Below are 27,132 nucleotides of genomic sequence, written 5' to 3'. Positions count from 1 at the left end.
TTTGCCTTTACCCCAGACGACATAGTTATAATAGCTTCTTGAAAGTCCTTTGAATATTCCAGTATCTGAGATATCTTAGGGTTGGGCTGATTGTCTTTTTCCTTGATAATTGGTCAGATTTTCCTGTTTATTTGTATGTCAGGTAATTTTGCATTCTGCATTTTTAATGTTATAATTTGGGACTTGGGGTCCTTTCAAAATCCTCTGGAGAATTTTTATTTCTTTTGTTTTAGTGGGCAGTTAGTTAATAACTTTGCTGGGTTCAGACTGCCAGTTCACTGTGGTACCTTCTCTGCATGCTGGTTCCAATCTTAGTTCAGTTTTCAAAGCCTTTGCAGTGTCACTTTGGGTATGTCCTGTTCCTGCAGAATTGAGGGGTGAGTCTGGGACTTGTGCCATTTATGCACAGGATTAGGGGAACCTCTCTCAGCTCTTTCCTGTCCAGTATTCCTCTCATGCTCTCTGGCTCCAGAGGATCCTCCACATAGTTCTCTGGCTAGAAGGATGAGGTTTCTCTAGGACTTGGAGTTGTCTGTGCTGTCACTGTATTGTTCTGGCTAACTTGGGCTGCCTATTAGGCAAAGTGGGAGGAGAAAAGAGGAGCCAGTGTCTCTCCATACTCTTCAGACCACTGGAGGCCATTTTCCAGTTACTCTGGCCAAAAAGATGGAGTTTTCTTGAGGTTTTAACTGCCATGTTGCTGCCATGCAGTTCTGCAACTGGGACTGCCTTTCAAGGCAGGACTGGGACATGTAAAAAGAGGAAAAAGAAAAAGAAAAAAGGGATGGCTTCCTTCCATTACCAACACCTCTTGGCAGCCCCTTTTCCTGGTCCTGGACAGGAAGTTTGTGAAGTCTTTGCTGACCTCTTCTCTTGCTATTCTTTAGTTTTTGCAGTCCTCAGGTAGTTGTTCATTATGTTTTGTCCTGCTGTAATCAGTGAGTGACTGACGCTGTAGTGAGTTTACTCCATCTTCGCCAGTACCAGAAGCCCCCATCATTCTTTTTAAAAAGGAAAACATTAATACCCTACCCTGTTAAAAATGTTTGAGGTAATTCAACCACAATATTAGCTTTAAACTAAGCTATCTTCAAATTTTACATATCTCTTCATACTGAAGAGCTTAATCACATCACTTTAGTTTTTGCCACTTTTTTCTCCCCTATACTTTTCCCTTTTTTTTTTTTTTTTTTTTTGTGGATCAACTTTTCTCCAAACTTCAAGAAAGGAATTTGTTTATGTGTTACTACAGCCTATGGTTTGGTTTTTCTGTGGATCTTATAATTATGATAATTAACATTTTTTCACAGCTCAGTATACCATATAAACTAAGTGTTCTGACACTTAAGCATTATTAAATGCTAATTAATATAAAAAGGAATCTCTCATATACTCTAATTACAGCTCTGAGATCACTGGAATTAGATGATTATCAGCATTCATGTGAGAAAACTTTCCTCAGAAACAGAGTACTACAGTGCTTGTTTCCTGTGGAGCTAAAATGTGAAACTACCATCTATCTCTGGAACATGAGAATTGGTATGTTTGGGAATGCAGGCTGTTGGATCAAAGACCTAAATATAAATGTGGTATATTCATAACCATCAGGATAATTATAAAAACTGTCACAGGAATGGTTCAATATAGATTATTCGACTGATTTTCTCCAAGAATGCCTTGTATCTGATTCTTAGAGAAGTATAGTTAATCATCTTAATGGCTTTCTCTGTCATTTTGTTCTACATTTAAATAAAAGGAGAGGAATAAATCTTCTATTATATTGAACTAACTCTTGTTCTATCACTCAATAAAAATGGAACTCTGTAAGACTCTTGTTTTGCTTTATTCTCAGGATCTGAAACATGGGTGATCGTGTACTAATAAGATCTATCTGTCCTACTTATTTTGTATGCTTAAATGTTTGGTCTGTGCTTTTTCTTTGCCCCACCCTCACATTCTTGCCCCCACCCCCAACATTATTTTATTGCTCAGTATTGTATCTGATCAAATATTCAGGTCACATGTTTTACATAAGATGTTTAAAAATGAATCTCCTGGAGATTAAAGATGGCAGCATGAGACAGAGGCTTCCTCCTAAAACCGCATACAATACGAAAATATAATTAATACAACTAATCCTGAAAGAGCAACAGAAAAGAGGACTGCGCCAGACTGCATACACCTGGAGAAAAGAGCAGACCTCACAGAACAGGGTAACATACCAAAGCTGTGGCTCAGTGGGACCCAAGCCCTTCCCCCATCCCAGCTCACCAGCGGGAGGAAAAGAAATGGAGCGGGGAGGGAGTGGAGGCCTGGGACTGCTGGATACCTAACTCTGGAGATCTGCTCTGGGAACACAAACCTACATTCATGGTGCTTGCATGATACTCTCGTGATTATGGGATTGGAAAGCTAAGACAGGCAGAATGAATTCCTGGAGAAACTGAGATTCCAGCTGCTTGTGGAAAGCAGTGATCCATATCTGGCTGCTCTGGAACAAAAGAAAGGGGGGCAGTCTGACAGACGTCCTAACAAGGAAGCCCTTAGCAAGAGGGCTGCTAAAGGGGCAAGGATTGCACAGAGCTTAATGCTTTCGAGAAAGGACAGGTTCACAAAATTGTCCGGGTGCACTCTGCCCAGCAGGTTGGGAGCTTTCACAATTTCCAGGTGCTCCAGCTCCCTGGCTGGCTACACAGCTCCAAGGACCCCCTCCGTGATACACAGCCTACTGTGCCTTTCTCCCGGCCAGCCCCACCTGGCTCACAAACCGGCAAACCCTACCCTGGCGTTAGGCCAGCCAAAGGGAAGATCTGTCTATAGCAACTACAAATGCAAAGCATAGAGGCTTATACCTGTGTGCTCAGCCCACTGGTTCAGACAGTGGAGACAGGCATAGCAGCAGGGAAGCAGGAAACAGCTCTTTCCACCCCCCAGGCACCAATACCACTCCCCTGTGACTCAACATTGCTTCAGGGGCTGAGCAGCTGCAGAGAGTAGAGCTTATGGGCACTAGAGGGCACCATATACAAATATGAAATGCCAAAGGAACCTGGTTCAGAGTAAAATTAATATAACTCCTGAGAAAGATGACATGAACCTCATGACTTCCTGAAAGGGAGTTCAAAATAAAAATAATTAACATGCTCATGGAGGTATGGAAAGATATTCAAGAACTCAGGAGTGAATTCCAGTCGGAGATCCAATCATTGAAGAGCACAATGGAGGGTATTAAAAGCAGATTAGATATGGTGGAGGAGACAGTAAATGAAATAGAAACTAGAGAAAAGGAATATAAAGAAGCTGAGGCACAGAGAGAAAAAAGGATCTCTAAGAATGAAAGAATATTGAGAGAACTGTATGACCAATCCAAACGGAACAATATTTGCATTATAGGGATACCAGAAGAAGAAGAGAGAGACAAAGGGATAGAAAGTGTCTTTAAGGAGGTAATTCCTGAAAACTTCCCCAATCTGGGGAAGGAGATAGTCTCTCAGGCCATGGAGATCCACAGATCTCCCAACACAAGGGACCCAAGGAAGACAACACCAAGAAATAATAAATAAAATGGCAAAGATCAAGGATAAGGACAGACTATGAAAAGCAGCCAGAGACAGAAATAAGATCACATACAAAGGAAAGCCCATCAGGCTATCATCAGACTTCTCAGCAGAAACCTTACAGGCCTGAAGGGAGTGGCATGATGTATTTAATGCGATGAAGCAGAAGGGCCTCGAACCAAGATTACTTTATCTTGGTTTTTATGAATACTATGAAATTTTTTACTATGAAATAATTTCAAAAAAATATTTATGAAAATTTCATAGAATACTATGCAAAATTTTATCTGGAAACAATTTCCAGATAAGCAAAAGCTGAGAGAATTTACCTCCCACAAACCATCTCTACAGTCTATTTTGGAGGGACTGCTATAGATGGAAGTGTTCCTAAGGTTTAATAGCTGTCACCAGAGGTAATAAAACCACAGTAAAGAAAGTAGAACAGCTAATTACTAAGCAAATGCAAAATTAAATTAACTATCCCCAAAGTCAATCAAGGAATAGACAAATACAGAATATGATACCTAATATATAAAGAATGGAGGAGGGAGAAAAAGGAGGAGGAAAAGAAAAGAACCTTTAGATTGTGCTTGTAATGGCATATTAAGTGAGCTAAGGTAGACTCTTAGATAGTAAGGTAGTTAACCTTGAACCTTGGGTAACCACAAATCTAAAGCCTGCAATGGCAATAAGTACATACCTATCCATAATCACCCTAAATGTAAGTGGACTGAATGCACCAATCAAAAGACATAGAGTCACTGAATGGATAAAAAAACAAAATCCATCTATATGCTGCCTACAAGAGACTCACTTTAAATCCAAAGACATACACAGACTAAAAGTGAAGGGATGGAAAAAGATATTTCATGCAACTAATAGAGAGAAAAAAGCAGGAGTTGCAGTACTTGTATCAGACAAAATAGACTTCAAAATAAGAAAATCACAAGAGAAAGAAGAACATTGCATAATGATAAAGGGGTCAACCAACAAGAAGATGTAACCATTATAGATATTTATGCTCCCAACAGAGAAGCACCTACATATGTGAAACAAATACTAACTGAATTAAAAGGGGAAATAGAATGCAATGCATTCATTGTAAGAGACTTCAACACTCCACTCAATCTGAAGGACAGATCAACCAGACAGAAACTAAGTAAGGACACAGAGGCACTGAACAACACATTAGAACAGATGGGCCTAACAGACATCTACAGAACTCTCCACCCAAAAGCAGCAGAATACACATTCTTCTCCAGAGCACATGGAACATTTTCAAGAATAGATCATACTCTAGGCCACAAAAAGAACCTCAGTAAATTCAAAAAGATTGAAATTGTACCAACCAGTTTCTCAGACCACAAAGGTATGAAACTAGAAATAAATTACACAAAGAAAATGAAAAATCCCACAAACACATGGGGGCTTCACAACATGCTCCTAAATAACCAATGGATCAATGACCAAATAAAAACAGAGATCAAGCAGTATATGGAGACAAATGACAACAATAATTCAACACTGCAAAATCTCTGGGATGCAGCCAAGACCGTGCTAAGAGGAAAGTATATTGCAATACAGGCCTATCTCAAGAAAGAAGAACAATCCCATATAAGCAGTCTAAACCAGAGGGACATAATAAAGATTAGAGCAGAAATAAATAAAATTGAGAAGAATAAAACAATAGAAAGAATCAATGAAACCCAGAGCTGGTTCTTCAAGAAAATAAACAAAATAGATAAACCCCTAGCCAGACTTATCAAGAAAAAAAGAGTCTACACACATAAACAGAATCAGAAGTAAGAAAGGAAAAATCACTATGGACACCACAGAAATACAAAGAATTATTAGAGAATACTATGAAAAATTATATGCCAACAAACTGAATAACCTAGAAGAAATGGACAACTTTCTAGAAGAATACAACCTTCCAAGGCTGACCAAGGAAGAAACAGAAAATCTGAATAGACCAATTACCAGCAATGAAATTGAACTGCTAATCAAAAACCTACCTAAGAACAAAACCTCTGGACCAGATGGCTTCACCGCTGAATTTTATCAAACATTTAGTGAAGACCTAATACCCATCCTCCTTAAAGTCTTCCAAAGAGTAGAAGAAGAGGGAATACTTCCAAACTCATTCTATGAGGCCAGCATCACTGTAATACTAAAAGCAGACAAAGACACCACCAAAAAAGAAAATTACAGACCAATATCCCTGATGAACATAGATGCAAAAATACTCAACAAAATATTAGCGAACTGAATTAAAAAACACATCAATAAATATGCAAAGAAGTAAAAAGCTAACTTTTTCAAACAATAAGGCTTCTCTCTCACTTACTAACTTCACATTTCCCTGTATGGCCCCGGAAGATGACTGGTTAGCCAGAGACGGGTAAGATTCCTCAAGGGAGGAACAACCTAAGACAGGCACAGTCGCAGGGGGGCCATCAGGTGAGAAATTGGGGATCAACAGAGGTGAGGCTTAGAACCTCACCCCCCCGTTCTGAGAGAAATCTTCTGCATACGTGGATGTTTTATTGCCCTGGTCTAGCTTGGATTAACACATAGTCTACAGGCACACACCTGATCATCTACATGTGCTCTCTTACAACACTAAACTATGTTTTCTACCTTTATCTTGTAACTACCTACCACTTCAGCATTTTATTAAAAATAATAATAATAAAGAGAGAAATGTGGTATCCACATATAAATCAAGTATAAAAACCAAATGAGTATTCATATTTGAACTGACTGTTTATAGTTCATAATGCATGAGCAAAACCGAAAGTTTCTGTGATGACTGCCCTTGTACTGTTCACTATGTAACTTATTCATTATGTAAGAATTTGTTCTACATGTAAAAACTTGTTTGTTATGCCTCAGAAGATTGGAGACTGACAAAAATTAGGCTTGGGGTGGAATAATGATTGTGCATTGAGCATTGACTCCCCTATACAGAATTTTATTGTCGTTAACAACCATTTGATCAATAAATATGAGAGATGCCCTCACAAAAAAAAAAAAAAAAAAAAGAAGGACAGACTTCCAATGGTAAAATAAATTAGTAACCGGGATGTAATGTATAGCATAAGGAATATAGTCAAGATATTGTAACAGCCTGGTAGGGTGATAGCTGGAACCTAGAATTATGTATATAAATGTTCTACCACTGTGTTGTACACTTGAAACTCATGTAATGTAATACTGTGTGTCAACTACCCTTCAATAAAAAATAATTATTAAAAAAAAAAAAACACATCAAAAAGATCATCCATCATGATCAAGTGGGATGTATTTCAGGGATGCAAGGATGGTACAGCATTTGAAAATCCATCAACATCATCCACCACATCAACAAAAAGAAGGACAAAAACCACATGATCATCTCCAAAGATGCTGAAAAAGCATTTGACAAAATTCAACATCCATTCATGATAAAAACTCTCAACAAATTGGGTATAGAGGGCAAGTAACTCAACATAATAAAGGCCATATATGACAAACCCACAGCCAACATCATACTTAACAACGAGAAGCTGAAAGCTTTTCCTTTAAGATAGGGAACAAGACAAGGATGCCCACTTTCCCCACTTCTATGCAACGTAGTACTGGAGGTCCTAGCCATGGCAATCAGACGACGATGCAAAGAAATTAAAGACATTCAGATTGGCAAGGAAGAAGTTAAACTGTCCCTGTTTGCAGATGACATGATATTGTACATAAAAACCCCTAAAGAGTCCACTCCAAAACTACTAGACCTAATATCTGAATTCAGCAAAGTTGCAGGATACAAAATCAATACACAGAAATCTGTGGCATTCCTATATACTAATGATATGCTAGCAGAAAGAGAAATCAGGAAAACAATTCCATTCACAATTGCATCAAAAAGAATAAAATACCCAGAAATAAACCTAACCAAGGAAGTGAAAGACCTATACACTGAAAACTACAAAGACACTCATGAGAGAAATTAAAGAAGACACCAGTAAGTGGAAACACATCCCATGCTCATGGATAGGAAGAATTAATATTGTCAAAATGTCCATCCTGCCTAAAGAAATCTATAGATTCAATGCAATTCCTTTCAAAATATCAACAGCATTCTTCAATGAACTAGAGAAAATTGTTCTAGAATTCATATGGAACCACAAGAGACCCCGAATAGCCAAAGCAATTCTGAGAAGGAAGAATAAACCAGGGGGAATTACACTCCCCAACTTCAAGCTCTACTACAAAGCCACAGTAATCAAGACAATTTGGTACTGGCACAAGAACAGATCCACAGACCAGTGGAACAGACTAGAGAGCCCTGATATAAACCCAACCATATATGGTCAATTAATATATGATAAAGGAGCCGTGGACATACATGGGGAAATGACAGCCTCTTCAACAGCTGGTGTTGGCAAAACTGTACATCTACATTCAAGAGAATGAAACTGGATTATTGTTTAACCCCATACACAAAAGTAAACTCGAAATGTATTAAAGACTTGAATGTAAGTCATGAAACCATAAAACTCTTAGAAGACAACATAGGTAAAAATCTCCTGAGTATAAGCATGAGCAACTTCTTCCAGAACCCATCTCCTCAAGCAAGGGAAACAAAAGCAAAAATGAACTCATGGGACTACATCAAACTAAAAAGTTTCTGTATGGCAAAGGACACCACAAAAAGGCATCCTACAGTATGGGAGAATATATTTGAAAATGACATATCTGACAAAGGGTTAACCCAAAATATATAAAGAACTTACATGCCTCAACACCCAAAAAGCAAATAACCCAATTAAAAAATGGGCAGAGGATATGAAGAGACAGTTCTCCGAAGAAGAAACTCAGATGGCCAACAGGCACACGAAAGGATGCTCCATATCACTAATCATCAGGGAAATGCGAATTGAAAGCACAATGAGATATCACCTCACACCAGTAAGGATGGCCAGCATCAAAAAGACTAAGAACAGCAAATGCTGGCGAAGATGCGGAGAAAGGGGAACCCTCCTTCACTTCTGGTGGGAATGTAAGCTAGTTCAACCATTGTGGAAAGCAATATGGAGGTTCCTCAAAAAACTAATAATAGAAATACCATTTGACCTGGGAATCTCACTCCTTGGAATTTACCCAAAGAATACAACTTCTCAGATTCAAAAAGACATATGCACCCCTATGTTTATCACAGTACTTTTTACAGTAGCCAAGATATGGAAGCAACCTAAGTGTCCATCAGTAGATGAATGGATAAGGAAGTGGTGGTACATATACACAATGGAATACTATTCACCCATAAGAAAGAAACAAATCCTACCATTTGCAGCAACATAGATGGAGCTGGAGGACATTATGCTCAGTGAAATAAGCCAGGCGGAGAAAGACAAGTGCCAAATGATTTCCCTCATTTGTGGAGTATAACACCAAAACAAAACTGAAGGAACAAAAGAGCAGCAGACTCAGAGACTCCAAGAATGAACTAGTAGTTACCGAAGGAAAAGGATGTGGGAGGGCGGGTGGGGAGGGAGGGAGAAGGGGATTGAGGGGTATTATGTTTAGTACACATGGTGTGGGGGATCACGGGGAGAACAGTGTAGTATAGAGAAGGCACATAGTGTATCTGTGGCATCTTGCTGCACTGATGGACAGTGCCTACATTGGGTTATGGGTGGGGACTTGATAATATGGGTAAATGTAGTAACCACATTGTTTTTTCATGTGAAACCTTTGTAAGAGTGTATATCAATAATACCTTAATAAAAATTTTTTAAAAAATGAATGTCCCAATTTAATTCCATTTAATGTATAATTATATTCCTGAACATTTAGGGAGCACTTCCCACAAACCAGGCATTATGTGAACTCTTCAGATATATTGTCTAATCATCACAAATCCTGTGAAGCAAATTTGTGAAGCAAATCCTGTGACTAATTTGTATATGAAGAAATTGAGCCACAAAGAGGTTGAATAACTTGTCCTGTGTACTCAGCCAATAAGTGTCAAGACCAGGATTTGAACACAGACACTACTCCAAAGCCTTAATGCATTGTTTATCTGCTAAAAACATGTGACTGTGACATAAGAAGGTGCTGTACTGATGGAACTTACTGGAAGGACTTCTATATGTATGTTTAGGGAAAGAATCAAACTCCTAATTTGTTGAAGACTGTTAGTGGCATGAGAAACACGTCTGATATGCTACGTTCAATGATAACACCATTAGTTTTTGTATTACACAGCAAGGAGTATGACATGGAACACATCTCACCTAATGAATTACCCACCAGGGCCATGAGTAAAACAGATATGATAACCAGAAAGCTCTTTCATGAATGAGGAACATATATGCATGATTTAACAGTTTAATGAAATAGCTGGTTTGGGGGATCCCAGTTTTTGCCAGGTTGAGTTTCATGTCCAGAGTAGAAGGACAGATGGGTATATTAATACTGAATATCTGGAACCCATTACTTACTGCATGTGTACTGATAAGATCATGTGATTGTCACTCACTTTAAAAAGGTTTTTTGCTTTTTGCATTTTGGGGCTAATGCTTGCAAATAAAACCATTAATGCCTACCATTGTATATATTTGAGTAAGTATTGCTTTTATATAAATTCCACTTAATGGTAGGTATTCAGATCTTTTATGAAAAGCCTCAATCAACAGCACACTTATGTCAAGCAATATTTATTATATTTTGCTGATGTTTTACTTATTTGACAGAATTTTACATCAAAGTATTAAACCCCCTCAAAAACCTCAGGAAATTGTATACTTTTATCAGTGATTGCTCAAAAAATGTTGGAACTCTTTCTTTAATTTACCTCCAGAGTGTGTAGCACATTTAAATGAATATCATCAGTGGCAGTAGAATTCTTGAAAGTAGTTTTGGCTTTGGGAAATGTAAAATTTATTCAGTACCAATTTGCTTAGTAAGATAGGTCATCAATTCACTCAGTGCTATTTTAGATCAAAAGTAGGTGATACTAAAAAGTAATGACAGTTTTATTTATGATTTCATAAACTTGACTCAAGGCAGTACCAAAAGAGGACTTCAAAAATTGTTTAAAGAAAATATTGCTGGGATAAAATGAAAGGATCTATATATACTCTTCTAAATTCTAATAGAGACATACCCCACGAAGTGAAACAATGTTGGCCATCCTTTGAAAGTTGTTGTAATTAGGCTTGACACTTGGTTTCAGAGTTGTGGATACTCCAAAAGTAATTGTCTTCAGAAATTGTTATGCAACTGTTCACAAGTAAAAGTATGGCTGACACCCTTTAATAACATGTTAACCCATCGTCTTACCTGAACTTAGCATAACCTTTCACCTGACTTAGCACATACATCTGTTACCTGTTAAGGCTGGATTTATAAAGTATGTGCATAATTATCTTAAAATATAAGATTAAAAGATTATATTTTATTTCCATTCTTAAAAATCTTTTGGCCTAGGAAATAATTAATTGCCTTAACTTTTATAATGAAATGCCACATAAAAAATCATAGAAGGGAAGGCCATTTTTTCTTTGAACCTGTTGCGTCTTTACTAGATTTCTGGCCTTACGTTGAGTTTTAGGAGTTCAGAGATCTAAGATATAGTCCCTGCCTTCGGGAATTCACAGACAATGCAAAATGACTGTATTAACAATCAGTGACAGTCAGTGTTGGCAAACTTTCTCTAAAAGGCCAGATAGTAAATTTTTTAGGCTTTGTGGGACATACGATTTCTGTTGGAATTACTTGACTCTGCTGTCATAACATGAAAGCAGCTATGGACAATCTGTGAACAAATGAGCATGGCTGTGTTTCAGTCCAACTTATATTTGCAAAAACAGGCACCAGTCCTTGTACTGTAGTTTGCTAATGTCTGAATTATGGTATAGTGAGATAAGACCTATGATAGACATCCAGTGTGCTGTATATATGTGAAAAAGGAGGACACAGAAAATCTGAAAAGAGGAAGAGCTTGTAAGCTGATTGTTAAAGACCAACATGTTATCCAGGAGAGGCAGTATGGAAGGCTGGATTCATTAACTTATGCAGAGTGTAGGTGGAAGCAGAGATGGGAGTCCAGTTTGTTAAATGTTAAGTGGGTACCTTATGAAAAGGTAGTCATTCAGAACCTTTCCAGTAGCATCTTTCTAAATAGTATTGAAAATCGCAACTACCAGAATTCTGTGACTTATATGAGTAGCTTCTTATATCTACAAACATGAAGAATTAAATCATGGTTTTATATATTGAAATGGAAGCATATCCAAAATTGCCTTGTCTTTAGAGAAAGTCAAGTGTTTCACTTCATTTATTTCACATTCTTGAGGCCATGTTAAACTGTTCTTCCAGTGCACAAAGACCTACTTGAAAGATGATGAGTTTTACCATATCATTATTGGGCATCAGAGTACTGTACTTGAACTTTATTAATTTATATTGAAATACTCCATACAAAAAGCTTATGTCATATACCCAGGAAAGTACACATATTGGCAGTATTACAGCTCAATGATTTTTTGCAAACTAAACGTACTGTTGTTACCATTGAGGCTACATTCTAATTGTCCAATATTCCTGATTTGAGGTTCTTAACACTGCTCCTCCTTAAACTTAATTTTTATCTTTGAGCTTTCAGTTAATTCTTTTGCTTAAAATCATTATTGCTACTACGCTGATGGACAGTGACTGTAATGGGATATGTGGTGGGGGGACTTGGTGATGGGGGAGTCTAGTAAACATAATGTTCTTCATGTAATTGTAGATTAATGATACCAAAAAAAAAAATTCTTATTGCTAACAATTTTGCTTATGTGAGAGCCAGGGTGGGCACCTACAGCCTACCTACCTTTTTCTCCTGGGCCTGTCTACCATTCAGCTCTCTTTAGTTGACAACTGCTTCTTATTTACAAAAAAATTACCCTTTATTTGAAATCATCCATTTCTTCCTCTGAGTTTCTTTTTACCCTAGTAGTGCTTTCAGACAAAAGTAGCAACTTTATGGGTCTCGATAGAAACTTAGTGAGTTGGGCTTGTGACCAACATTTAAAAAGATCTTGAAGGAGGGACAAAGGCAGAGAGAAAGCAATAAAGAAATGGCAGAGTGCATTGTAACCATTGTAAGTTTAAGTAGTATCTTGTGAAATGTTTTTAGTTTTCCATATATGTTTGCTAGATCATGATGTAAAATTTTTTACTATGGGTCATGGTCTTAAAGGTTTAAAAAATATTCCTCATCTTGTTTCAACAAGTTTTAACATTAACATTAGAATAACTGCTGATACTCAAAGACTGCTTAAATTAAGAAAATGGAAATTCATTGGCCATGGGAGGTGTTTTCTGTCTGTCTCTTAGAGGAGCACTCCAATTTTCCAGTGTAACTCAAAAATCTTACGTGAAAAAAGTTACAGGGAGATAACCATCACGAATGTAGATGCAACACTCCTCTACCAAGTATTAGTAAACTGCATCCAGCAATATATAAAGGGATAATACGTTTTGACCAAATGGAGTTTATCCCAGAAATGCAAAGCAGAGGTTGGAGTAATACCAAAAAATGTTTAATTTATTATATTAATTGAATAAAGTAGAAAAACCATTTGATCATCCTTAACAGGTACAGAAAAGCATTTGGCAAAATTAAGCTCTCATTCATAGAAAAATTCTCAGTAAAGTAGGAAAGAACTTCCTTACTTAGAAAGAACATATCTGTAAAACGTACAGAAAAGATGCCTAACATGGAAACAAAGCAAGTCTGTCTCCTCTTACCTACTTGTATTTAATTAATATAGTTCTTGGGGCCCTAGCCAGATTCTAGCCTGCATTAAGGCCATAAAAAGAAAAGGCGTAAATATTGCAAAGAAGCAAAACTGTTTGCTGATGACATGATCATGTGTATACAAAATGGTGTTAATTTTAAAGCCTCATAATATCAAATGTTGACAATATGGAGCCACTAGTACTCTCAAATGTTGCTGTTGGATATGTAAAATGGTACTACCAGTTTGGAAAACAGTTTACCTGTTTCTATAAAGTTAAACATGCGTAGAACCCATCAGTTTTCATCCTAAGTATTTACCAGAGGGAAAAGAAAACATGTATTCACCAAAAGACAGCAGCTCTTTTTTATAATAGACCAAAATTGGAAGTAACCCAAGTGTCCATCAACAGTTGCATGCATAAACAAATCATGTATTCATACAATGGAACATTACTGAGTGAAAAAGAGAAACAAAATACTGGTGTAGACAAACCAGAGATAAATCTCAAAACATGCCAAGCAAAAGAGTGTTTACAAAGATGTTCTGTATGATGCCACTTATATGAAATCCTAGAACAGGAAAAACTCTGGGGACAAAAAGCACATCAATGCTTGCTTGGGACCAGGAGTAACATACTGACTTCACAGCAGCGCAAGAGAACTTTTCTGGGATTTAAAAATATTCTCTATCTTGACCTTGGTGGTAGTTACTAGAGTTTTTTTGTTTGTTTTTACCATGTAAAAACTCATTGTGTTTCACTGTTTGTAAATCACACCTCAATAAAGTTGATTTTTTAAAAAGATGTAGGCATTTAATTTTTAAAAGAGGTAAATGAAATCACTTTTAGAAAATTATCTTCAGGTTAAAAAGTTCCTTTGGGATGATGAAAAAGTTCTGGAGATGGATGATGGTATGGTTGCAGAACAGTGTGAATATGCTTAATGCCATAGGACTGTACACTTAAAAATGATTAAAATGATAAGTAAATTTTATGTATATTTTATCACATTAAGAAAAGAAAACAGAAGAAAATGAACCAAAAAAGTAATGAATTAGAAAAATACATAAATTTTTATTATCTTTAGATGGTATGAGCTTTGTGCCCCTCAAAAATAACTTTTAAAGAATTAAGGCAAGACCCAAAATATTACAACTGGCTTGTGTGATTTCTTTGATCAAAGGTTTTTAAAAAAATGCTTAATTTAATTATAAATGATAAATGCCTAATGTGTTAGCCTCTATTTATGAAACAGCAAAGATAAGGATTCTGACCTTTAAATGTTTACACTTTGAGTATCAAATATGTGAATATAATCTAGTAATATTACTTGGCTATATGTCATTTACTGTAATTTAGAGTATCCCAGCAATCATGATATTTATAGAACTGAATTTAGACTGAAGAGTGTGCCTCTTTTAAGCTGCTCTGCCCTTCTGGTTTCTCATTAGGGATTTTTTTTTTCAATTTTTGATGGCTCTTTATCCCCTTCACCTAGTCACCTATTTCACCCACCCACACCAACCCCTCCTCCTTGGTAACTATCAGTTACTTCTCACTGTCTGTGAGTTTACTGCTGTTTTGTTTGTTTTGTTTTGTTTTTAGATTCCACATGTAAGTGAAATCATACAGTAAATGTCTTTCCCCACCTGGCTTTTTTCACTTAGCCTAATACCCTCTCGGTCCATCCATGTTGTCGCAAATGGCAAGCTTTTTTTATGGCCGAATAATATTCCATTGTGGATATGTACCACATCTTTATCCACTCATCTATTGATGGACACTTTGGTTGCTTCTATACCTTGGCTATTGTAAATAATGCATCAACAGACATATGGATACATATCTTTTTCAAATCAGAGATTTTGTTTTCATCAGGTAAATCCTAGAAGTGGAATTACTGGGTCTTATGATATTTCTGTTTTTAGTTTTTTGAGGAACCTCCATACTGCTTTCCATAGTGGTGTACCAATTTACATACCACCAACAACGTAAGGGGAGTTCCCTTTTCTCCGTGTCCTTGCCAACATTTGTTATTTCTTGTCTTTTGGATAGTGGCCCTTCTGACTGATATGAGGTGATGTCTCATTATGGTTATGATTTGCATTTCCCTAGTAATTAATGATGTGGAGGGTCTTTTGACCTGTTGGCCATCTCTTTGTTTTTTTTTTGGAAAATGTCTACTCAGGTCCTTTGCCCATTTTGTAATTAGGTTATTAGCTTTTTTGTGTGTTGAGTCATATGAGTTCTTTATGTATTTTGGATGTTAACCCCTCATTGGATATATCATTTATGAATATATTTCCCCATACTGTAGGTTACCCTTTTGTTTATGGTTTCCTTTGCTGTACAGAAGGTTTTAGTTTGATGTAGTCCCACTTGTTTATTTTTGCTTTTGTTTCTCTTGCCTGGGGAGGCATATCCAGAAAAAAATTACTCATGTTCAAGAGATTTTTGCCTATGTTTTTTTCCTAAGAGTTTTCTGTTTTCATGTCTTATATTTAGGTCTTTAATGCATTTTGAGTTTACTTTTGTGTATGCTGTTAGACAGTGATCCAGTTTCATTCTCTTGCATGTTTTTCTCCAGTTTTCCCAACACCATTTATTGAACAGACTATCTTTTCCCCATTGTATACTTTTGCCTCCTTTGTCATATGTTAACTGACCATGTATGTGTGGGTTTATTTCTGGGCTCTCTATTCTGTTCCATTGATCTATGTGTCCTTGTGCCAGTACCATACTGTTTTGATTACTGTAGCTTAGTAGAATAGCTTGAAGTCAGGGAGCGTGATACCACCAGATTTTTCCTCCAGATTGCTTTGGCTATCCAGGGTCTTTGTGCTTCCAAATAAATTTTAGGATCATTTGCTCTGATTCTTTGAAATATGCCATTGTTATATTGATAAAGATTCCACTGAATCTGTAAATTGCTTTGGGCAGGATGGCCATTTTGGCAATATTAATTCTTCCTATCCAAGAGCATGCTTAGATTTCCATTTATGTATGTCTTCTTCAATGTCTTTCATCAATTTCTTATAGTTTTCAGAGTACAGGTCTTTCACTTTCTTGGTTAAGTTTATTCTAGGTATTTTATTTTTTGATGGAATTGTAAATGGAATTATTTTCTTGATTTCTCTTTCTGTTAGTTTATTGTTAGTGTATATAGGAATGCAGCAGATTTCTGTATATTGATTTTGTATCCTACAACTTTGCTGATTCCAGTTATTCTAAAAGTTTTTTGGTGGAGTCTTTAGGGTTTTCTATGTATAATATCATGTCATCTGCAAATAGTGACAGTTTACTTTTTTCTTACCAATTTAGATGCCTTTTATCTCTTTTTCTTGTCTGATTGCCATGGCTAGGACCTCCAGTACTATGTTGAATAAAAATGGTGAGAGTGGACATCCTTGTCTGGTTCCTGATCTTAAAGGAAAAGCTTTAAGCTTTTTGCCATTGAGTATGATGTTACCTGTGGGTTTGTCCTACATGGCCTTTATCATGTTGAGGTGTGTTCCTTCTATACCATCTGGTCTTGGACTTTTGTTTGTTGGGAGTTTTTTTTATTACCAATTCAGTTTTGTTAGTGGTAGTTTGCTCAGATTTTCTGATTCTTCTTGGGTCAGTCCTGGAAAATTGTATATTTCTAGGAATTTGTCCATTTCTTCTAGGTTGGTGTATAATTTTTCATTGAATTATAATTCTTTGACTTTCTGTGGTGTCAGTTGTAACTTATCCTTTTTTGCCTCTGATTTTGTTTATTTGTGTCCTCTTCTTGATACATTTGGCTAGAGGTTTGCCTATTTTGTTCATCTTCAGATATTTTTTAAGGCTACAAGTTTGTTTGTTTTTGAGAGGGCATCTCTCATATTTATTGATCAAATGGTTAACAACAATAAAATTCTGTATAGGGGACTCAATGCACAGTCATTAATCAACCCCAAGCCTATATCTCAACAGTCTCCAATCTTCTGAAGCATAACAAACAAGTTCTTACATGGTGAACAGTGCAAGGGCAGTCATATCACAGAAACTTTCGGTTTTGATCACGCATCATGAACTATAAACAATCAAGTCAGATATGATTATTCGTTTGATTTTTATACATGATTTATATGTGAATCCCACATTTCTCCCTTATTATTATTATTTTTTTTTTAATAAAATGCTGAAGTGGTAGGTAGATGCAAGATAAAGGTAGAAAACATAATTTAAAGCTACAAGTTTTATATATAATTTACTCTTGCAATTTTTATATCAGCCTAAGAGTAAAACTAGATGAATTTGATTATAATTATTTTCATTGTTACTGTTCTTCATTCACCTATTTTCATCAGAATAAAACTTACTGTAGTTTCTCTTGAAATTGGCATGAATTTCTCAGCCAGAAAGGAGGATTTGGGGATGATACCCCTTGGGGCTTTCTTGCTTGATGATTTGCTTCCACTTCCTAGGTTGTATGAAGAGTAGGCAGTTAAAGGTCTACATGCCAAAAGCAAAAGACAGCTGGGGATTTTTTCATCATGAGCTTTAAAGGATTTTGATTGGCTGGGTTACAGTATAGAAAGTGGGAATCTCTGCAGTAAAGTAAGTAGAGCTTGAAATCCGAAAGAATGGGTTTCTGTGTGAAAATGTTTTAAGAGGAAAAACACATTTTTTATTTATGGTTCATCCTGCTGTAGGAAAACACCACCAAGTGAGTGAAACACAGAATGTGATTTCATCAGACAAAGCTGCAGAAATACCAGTTGCCCATGAACATGAGCACAACCATGACCACACACAACTGCATGCCTACATCGGTGTTTCCCTTGTTCTGGGCTTCGTTTTCATGTTGCTGGTGGACCAGATTGGTAGCTCCCATGTGCATTCTACTGATGGTAAGTGGCTCCAAGGCTTTCCGGGCAGTGCAGTAATGTGTAGTTTGGAAAGTCACAAATGATTGAATGATCCAGTATGTATCAGTGGCCTTGTTAGTGTTAAAACTCTTGTCTTTCTCAGATTCCAGTAAACATTTTCTTCAGTTGTGGAAGCCAGTGAGTTATGACTTGTGGCACAAGAGAGTGTTTATTCAGTTATTACCTGGTTATTTAAAGATGTCTAATTTGTCAGTCTAGGGTAGAAATTCTTAACCCTTTTTGTACCATGGAGCCCTAGGCAGTTTAAAACTCATTGGAATAATGTTTTTACAATGTGTAAAGCATAGTGCCTAGGATTACAGAGAAAACCAATTATATAGATGTGAAGTTACCAAAACATTCAAGCAAATTTGCCATATGGTAATATACATCTTCTGTATCAAGGCATTAAGTAACAAGATAATATGTTTAAATTATATACAAGGTAGAGTTAAGTTTTATTTTTTAGGACATCAGTATGGCAGCTATTGTTGGATTAGCTTGACTAAGAACATTAAATTGTGAGATGGACTTTAACAAGGCAACAGTGTATCAAGTTGAAATCTAGTTGATTTGGGTTTTTGTTTTGATGGCTACTAGTGTAGAAAATCCTGATTCACAAAGATATTTTCTTACAAATATATTTAAACACATTAGTAGCTTCCTTTCCAAGAAAAGATAAGCTTCTCTCAAGGACAACTAAAATTCTCCAAGACTTTTAAAATGTAACTGCAGTCATAGTAACTTTTTTGCCTTAAGATCAATGGATTCATCTTTGATGAGGTCAACATCTTTGACATGGTATGAAAAAGGATTTTGATCCATGATACAACATTGATGCCATCATGATAGAAATAAATTTAAAAGACTTATAATAGGCACAGAGGTTTATAGATACCTCTTTTCAAATACATTGAAAGGATTTTGCAGATAGGAACGACTGGAAAGCAGCATAGATACTTTGGTCTCCTTTGAGAGATTCCATGTCTTCTACTATTTGGTGGCTGAATAACTGTTAGGTACAGAGTTGCCTAATAGTTGCCCACCTTCACCATTTGAGCATCTACAGACAGAAAGACTGTAATCAGACATACGGCGGCAGTACTTTAAGCCCTTAAAGTAGTGACAGTAAAAGCAATAAAATGACTGTAAAATATGAAATTCTCTGATTTCTATTGGCAATAAGTATAGATACTACTAGTATTACTTGTGGTATATTGTCTATATTCATAATTAAAGGAAATGCTAGATTTCAGTTAGAGATTAGTAAAAATAAATTTTTTTTTTCCCCAAGTTAGGGTCACAGACCCTCCCTGCATTTCTGACTGTGTTCTGCTTAGTGGACCACAGGTTAAGAATCTGTGGTCTAAAAAAAATCTTCAGAGAAGTAGGCAAAAGATGTGAACAGATAGTTCATAAAAAAGATGTAAAAATGGTCCTTCAGCATATCAAAAGATGTTCAATTTCATTTAAAATAAGGCAAATGCAAGTCAGTAGTCCATGAAATGCCATTTCTCACCTGTCAGGCAAAAAGTCAAAAGCTTGACAATGCTTTCTACTAGCACACACTCTTATAAGACACTCTTATCTGTTGCTGTGAGAATACAAGATAGTACAGCCCCTTTGGAGGGGAATTTGGCAATATCTAACAAAACTACATCACCCTTTGATGCAAAAGTCCCACCTCTAGGAATTGATTCTGATAATACAGCACCAGTTTAAAAATACATATGCACAAGATTATTCAATGCAGCCTTATTTATCATTGTAAAACCACTTAAGTTTACACTTATGGAGACTAGTCAAGTGAAGTATGGCATGTACGTGCAATGAAGTTCCGTGTAGCTATGAAAAAGAATGAGAAATCCAATCTCTGAGAACTGATAGGGAGAGATGTCCAGGAGATATTAAATAAAAAAGAAAAGGAAAATCAGCATCTGTCATATGCTATGTTTTGTGTAAGAAAGAAGGGGAAATAAGAATGTATATATATGTATGTGAGTATATGTACCTAGTGGAGGGGGATTAAGGCAGAAGAATTTTACGAGGGCATGACACTCCCCCAGGTATGCCTTTTTGATACACTTTTCACTTTTAGAAGCATGTTAATATTCTCCATATTCAAAAAATGAAATGAAATCAACAAGGATGGGGGATCTAACTCAAATAGATAAACTGTATTTCAAATGAATAACACAATCACACTGAAGGGTTTTTTTTTTAAACTAATTCAAGTAACTGATGAATGTAGTATTTGACTATACACCTTTATCTTGGGTGTAGTTGGGGGAGCAGCATAAATGAATACTGAACTCTTTTTATCAAGCTTTGATTTTGCAATGGTGTGGGAAAAACAATTCTGAAACTGTTTTATATGTATTACAGGATTGAACAGATGAGTAAATGTGTTGATATTGGTGAGACCAGAGTTCACATTGTGGAAAAAAGAGACATTTAAATATGGAATGGGGAAAGGCAAGAAGGAACCCCGGCAGGAATAGATTGGAATTGGAGCTCTTGAACTCATGATTTCTAAAGAATATATATATATGTATATGTGTGTGTGTACATATATGCATGTGTGTTTATGTATACATGTATGTATGTCCTAGTTCTGTCTGTAGAGAGGGCCTGAAGTAAAGACACACCATTAGAAATGAGCATACTATGGATCTTCAGAAAAATGGCTGATTCTAGGACAGGGACAGGATAAGTACAAGGAAGAAGATGGAAACATGTCTGGCCAGACCTAGGACAATTTGAGTGCCAAAATAATGAAGAACAATAATGAAGTGTAAATCATTGAAAAACTGGGAATTTGAGCATATCCACCTGGAAGAGAGAAAAGGAGAAGGGAGGGCACTTGCTTGCAGTAGCATGCTAATGCTAATTGGTAAATGTGGAAAGAGTACTGGAGTTGAAAAATCATTTTTGCAGTCTTCATAGTAAAACTTGGCTCAGGTCAGAATCATTAAAGAATGTTAAATCTAGGGGGTAAATTTTGATTTGCTTATTAGTTGCAAGGGAAAAAGATGTAACCAAATGAAGAAATCAGACAATACCTTGACCATCAGATGATCAAAATTATTATCATTGACATTCTGCTTTTGGTATGGGCAAATGTGTTCCTGTCAGACCAGCCTCCTTACAAATAACTGTCAATTCTGGGCAAAATTTTTACAACACTACCTAAAGACACTGGAGAGTGACTTAAGCCAGCAAATTCTGGAGGGGAGTCAACACTTGGGACAGGATAAGTACCTATTTTTACTGCTTTTAGCAGTCAGCTCCCTGTGGGGTAGCTAAACTCTGAGAGAAAACTCAGTCTTTCTGGCCTAAGGAACCAAAGGGCAGAAATCAGTGTAACCACAGTCCCTGGAAAGTGAGGGAGAATCTTAGAGGGAACAGAGAGAGAAACACAGCCCCAAATCCTCTGTATAAACTCTGTCCAAGTCTCTGGCTGAGCCCTGAGCTGTGCTTTTGTGGGCAGACTCCAGGCAGCTCAGCTAAACATAAAAGAACTAAGCTGAGCTAGGAGCAGCTGCCCAAAAGACAGAGCCTGCAGTTTGAGCCATACCAAGTTAACTATAGCAAAAAATCAACAAATACAACAAAATTTAAAAATTCCTCCTTTGGAGGAATACAACAGAATCCAAGGTATCCACAAAATAATATTCACAACATCTAGAATATAATCCAAAATTCATACAGCAATATACATCCTATGCTTCTAGATGTGATATCCTGAGAAGCATCACCTTTGTAGTACTATGCAGGAATGCATAATTTAAGGATACATCAGACAAACCCAAAAGGAAGGATCATTCTATTGAAGAAGAATAAAGACTCAGGGAGGGGAATATATTCTTCAGAGATGTTAGTCTCTTTGGTGTCTCAAACACCAAAGGCAGAGAAAATGTTCCAGATTAAAGGAGACTAAAGAGATACAACAAAGTACAAGATATGATCCTAGACTGGATCTTTCTGGAAAGGAAGAATGCTCTGACAGACATTCTTGAACATTGACCAAATTAGAATATGCAAGAGAGATTAGAAAAAAGTATCAATGTTAAATTTATTGAAGTTGACAACTGTACTGTAATTACATAAGGAAATATCCTTTCAGGGAATACACACTGAAGTATCTGAGTATAGAGTTATGATGTATGCAACTTTTAAATGGTACAGAAAGAAATATGTATGTATATGTATGTGAGTGTGTTCATTTGTGTGTTGTGGATGGAGAAGAAGCATGAGCACAAAACGTAAAATAAAATAACCTTGGGCTAGAAAAGTTTTTAATTCCCTTGCATTTACTATTTCCAATCTTTTCCATAGACTTTTTTTTTTTTTTTACTAATGAAGTCATCAGAAAATTGGTTTAGGAGTAAATGGTTTTATTCATATGCCTCATTCCAAATAGCAAATGAGGAGCACTCTGTTGGATGGTATATGACTCCAGCTGCATTGCATGGTTGCCCATAGTGGCCTCTATGGCATTTTTCTTGGGATTCTTGTCCGTTTCAATTTTAAGTGCATTTATAAGCCCATGAGTGCCCTTTAATCCTATACAAAGAATTAAAAGTAGCCTGTGTTCCTTATTCTTCCTGTTTTATCTCTGAGGTCACTGTTTTTTGCTGGCTTTCTTGTATCTTATGACATGGTTTTACCTATTGTTTGCAGGGTTTTATGTATTAAGTAACAGCAAAAGTTAATTTATTTATTAAATTTTTGCTAAAGTACAGTCTTTTCCTAGAGATGTATAAAAACTGTGTTTTAGTTTTAGAGCCTCTAATTTTTATTTAAGGTGCTTGTTATAACTAGACCACAAGACTGTATAAAGAAAAGCCAATTTGTCACACAGTGTACTATGATTGTTTTTCCCAATTTGGAGTGATACATACTGAAATGTTTGTTGTCTCAGTACAATTAGAGGCTTTCACTTCCATTCCTTGCAGTGTTTTAATTGAAGATAAATTTGATTAGTAAAAAAATAATATGTCTCTTTATTTGTATATGCTTTTTCCATTTAAACCATTCCTGCTGTATACTAGACTCGTGAAAGTTAAATCCCTTGGAACTTACTTCACTAACGTCCATCCGTTGTTTCACTTGGCATTTTGATATTCCCATCTTTTAATTTTATATTGTTTGTACATTATTTACTTGCTTATATATTTCCTGTAATAGCAATGACGTTCATGTGATACAGATAAATACTTTTTTTCACTCTCCAACAAGGATTTATTAAGCAACTGCTGAGTGCCCAGTGCTACATTTTGTAAGACAGGTAAAAAAGAAATGGAAAGAAGAAGGAAATTTAATTACATATAGTTTACAGTCATTCTGGGGATATAAGACCAATTTAAGTGAAAAACAGTTTTATGTATCTAAGGTGGTGATACAGAAGAAACTTTGAAGTAGTATGTAGAGACTGTATGCACACACTGCTACTTTTCTAGGAAAGGGGAGAGTTTGTTTTGAGTTGGATTTAATCTCTGATTCTTTCTTGAGGGAAGTACTCCTAGAATTAGTCTTTGAACTATGTGTAGGTCCTGGGTTGATGAGCTGAGAAGTTCAGTACATGTCAAGAATTAAGGGTAAGGAAATTTGGGGAAAGGAGAATGAAAATGTTTTGTTGGGAGGGTGTTAAAGAAACTGGTTTAACTGGACTGGATAGTGAGAAATAAGATGATACCAGTTGATAAAGGGCTTAGGAACCTACTGAGTAGAGCAGTTTTTACTGAATTTGAAAAGCTACAAATTCTTAGTTAATTGTTGCATTAGAAGAGTGGTAATTCAGAAAGATGAATCCAATAAGTATGAGGAAGGTGAGTTAGATTAGAGAGAAATGAGAGTAAGGGGAAACCAGTTGGGAGCCTGTTGCTAATTTAGGTTTGAGTTGATGAGAATTTAGGTTATGCTGGTGGTGATACAATGGAGAAGGGCAAATGTGACAAACATTTTGATGATAGAATAAAGTTTCAGGAGGCTGAGGGAGGAGCAGGTTGGCAATGACATTTAGATTGGTGTGGAAAGGAGGGATCAGAGGCCACACAGTACTTGCCATGGAGAGGTAGAAGGTTAAGGGGTGTGAGGCAGTTGGGGTTTACATATTGTATGTTCAGGGTCTGGATCAAATGAATTATTTCATTCCCACCTCTTCAGGACAGGAGAAACTTCTAAGTGTTTTGAGCCAGAAGAAAAAGATAGTAATGAGAAGAAGAAGAATGTTCTGCTTGAAGAACTTTCAAATAACACCTCTACCTCCAGATCGGTGTTCTAACAGTTACCATTTCACTTTGCTTAATAGCTGACTTGCTTATTTTTACTTCAGATCCAGAAACAGCAAGGCCTAACAATTCCAAAATCACCACCACGCTGGGTCTGGTCGTCCACGCTGCAGGTAGGGTGGATTGCAGTGAAGTCCCTTTCTTTTCTGTCCCACAGCAGGAGACTTAGTGTTTACATCACAGGCACTATTCACAGGAGACTGCTTTCTACTGGCCTTCAGCGAAAGGGTTGTTCAATGAAGTCCTCAAACTCAAGTACAAACCCCTGCATAGTCAGTGTCAGGGGTTTGCAAGCTAAGAATGGTTTTTATATTTCTGAATTTCGTTGCAGATGAATATTACATGAAATTCAAATTTCAACAACCATAAAGTTTTATTAAAACACAGCCATGCCCACTTTACATATTACCTGTGGCTTCTTTTGCACAATAATGGCAGAATTGAGTGGTTGCAGGAAATTAAATGGCCAGCAAAGCCTAAAATATTTCTTATCTGGCCCTTTAAGAAAAAGTTTGCTGACCTGTACCCTAGGATCTCAACTGGAAGAGCCTGGCACTTTTGTACCAAACAACCCATTGCCCAGTATATAGCCAAAGTGCCAGCTGAGAGAGGTATGCTGTAGGATGCAGAAGTCTCAGCATTGCTAATTAGGCATGCCTTAGAATTGTACCCCAAAACTAGTTCCAGGAGCAGGATTCTGTGAGTAACAAAGGCATAGGAAAGGAGAGGCACACTTTTACATTACTTGGAACTTTCTAGTATAACATGATTTTCTAACAAAAAATTCATTTATTCAGCCAATATTTATTCAATTCTTTGATATTTTTGTTATTATAGTTTCATTAATCAGTGGATTTTTGAGCATCATATTTTTTCCAGGAAGAAAATAATAGCTGACATACTGAATATTCTGGGCCAGGTGCTAAGCTCTTTACATACGTTACCTCATTCAACTCTCATGAAAACCCTAAGAATACATACTTTATTGAATCCGTTTTGGAGATGAGAAGGTTCAGAAAGGTTAGGTAACCCTCTTAGAGTCACGTCCAGCTCTACTTGACTCTAAAACCCACATACTCAACCACTACACTGTTATAGTTGTTATTTATAGTGTTTTATGTTTCACTTTTTCCAAATTTAGCTGATGGTGTTGCTTTGGGAGCAGCAGCTTCTACTTCACAGACTAGTGTCCAGTTAATTGTGTTTGTGGCAATAATGCTACATAAGGTAAGCAAACTTTTGGTGTTAAGATTTAATAGTTAATATATTCATAATTAAAATTTCTCTTTGGTCATTAACATTTTTGTGGAATGGGAAAATTCTTTATTTTCATCATTGCCTTCATGTTAGACAATTGAATACATCTGTACATAGCTGGTTTTTTGCTACCATTTTCTTAAACTTTTATTGAAAGAGTTCAGTATTTTTTTATGGTCATTACAGAAACTGTTAAATTCTCTACAGACTTCTGTGTTTCATAGTGATTTTTGTCCACAAATATTTTTCTTTATATTCTTTTCTTGACTCTTTCTCTTTTCTACTATCCAAAACACACACACACACGTACAAATAGGATATAGTCTTAGTTTAGAACATTAATTCCTTAAAGGCAGCGCTCAGTTGTGATATTTACTATGCCTGGGTTTTTGTGTGAGAATTCAGTCAAATGACATGTACTTCATCATGCAGAAGCAATACATACTTGCTGAGTAATAATAAGGGATAATTTTTTTTCAGGCACCGGCTGCGTTTGGGCTGGTTTCCTTCTTAATGCATGCTGGCCTAGAACGCAATCGGATCAGAAAGCACTTACTGGTCTTTGCACTTGCGGCACCAGTCATGTCCATGGTGACATACTTAGGACTAAGTAAGGTAAGTCTGACTCATTCCTAGCTTATCTAGACAAGTGTCTGATTCTTTTTTGATCTATTAGAACTTAGGGCCTCTTATGTTAAACTTTTAAATTAAATTACCCTTTCAAACTAAAGACAAAAATTAGAAGTAAAAACCTGTACAAGGTAAATGTCTTAATCCTAAGTCAGTCCTCTTCATGAATTTAGTGCATAGCCTTACCATTTGATTTGAAAACTTCTTCCTCATCAGTTCCAATTATATGATCTTTAAAATAATATAACTTACATCTAAGCAGACATGCTTATTTGACAGATGCATAATAGGCCATAAAAATGTATATTTACTGTTTAAGTATGCACATGAGACATGAGTGACAAGCACACAGCAGCTCTGAGAAGAGCTGGGCAGGAGCAGAGATGTCTGTATTCAGCTAGGACTCAGACTCTTTTATTTCCTGCTCTCAGATCACCGAATATTAAATATCCAGCTCTTTATTGTGGCACTGAAAAGCACTTCAGACCTGCAGTGGCATGTGTCATTTGTCAGCTCAGACCCTGGGCATTCTTCCCTGTTGTTCAGGTTGGACCCTCCATGCCTTATAATTCTGTCTTCTGTGGCTACAATTCTTGGCAGCAACCCTCCCCATGTTACTTAAATGTCAGCTGGGAGGCAACGGGAAGAAAACTTAGAACAAACTGACCCAGGCCTACCTCATGGGAACTGCCTTCCCTCATGCTCTCTGCAGGCCACTGGTTCTTCTGAGTG

At 36.5% G+C, this 27,132-nt stretch overlaps 1 protein-coding gene across 4 annotated transcripts in view; it reads left to right on the top strand.

Annotated features, from left to right (window-relative positions):
• Positions 1 to 27,132, top strand: part of SLC39A9 (solute carrier family 39 member 9) — a 70,773-nt gene that overhangs the window by 38,839 nt on the left and 4,802 nt on the right. For all 4 annotated transcript variants that reach the window (XR_008992451.1, XR_008992450.1, XM_036913374.2 and 1 more), the window contains 4 exons: positions 18,005 to 18,202; positions 24,558 to 24,626; positions 25,655 to 25,740; positions 26,251 to 26,385. Coding sequence is in view for 2 of the 4 variants with exons in the window: in XM_036913372.2 (XP_036769267.1) it covers positions 18,005 to 18,202; positions 24,558 to 24,626; positions 25,655 to 25,740; positions 26,251 to 26,385 (488 nt within the window). In the remaining 2 variants the exon portion in view is untranslated. The remainder of the gene's footprint in view (positions 1 to 18,004; positions 18,203 to 24,557; positions 24,627 to 25,654; positions 25,741 to 26,250; positions 26,386 to 27,132) is intronic.

This window comes from Manis pentadactyla, chromosome 11, assembly GCF_030020395.1.
Source record: "Manis pentadactyla isolate mManPen7 chromosome 11, mManPen7.hap1, whole genome shotgun sequence".
NCBI lineage: Eukaryota > Metazoa > Chordata > Mammalia > Pholidota > Manidae > Manis > Manis pentadactyla.
The sequence above is the reverse complement of the archived record's forward strand: the minus strand, read 5'-3'. Positions and strand labels throughout refer to the sequence as shown.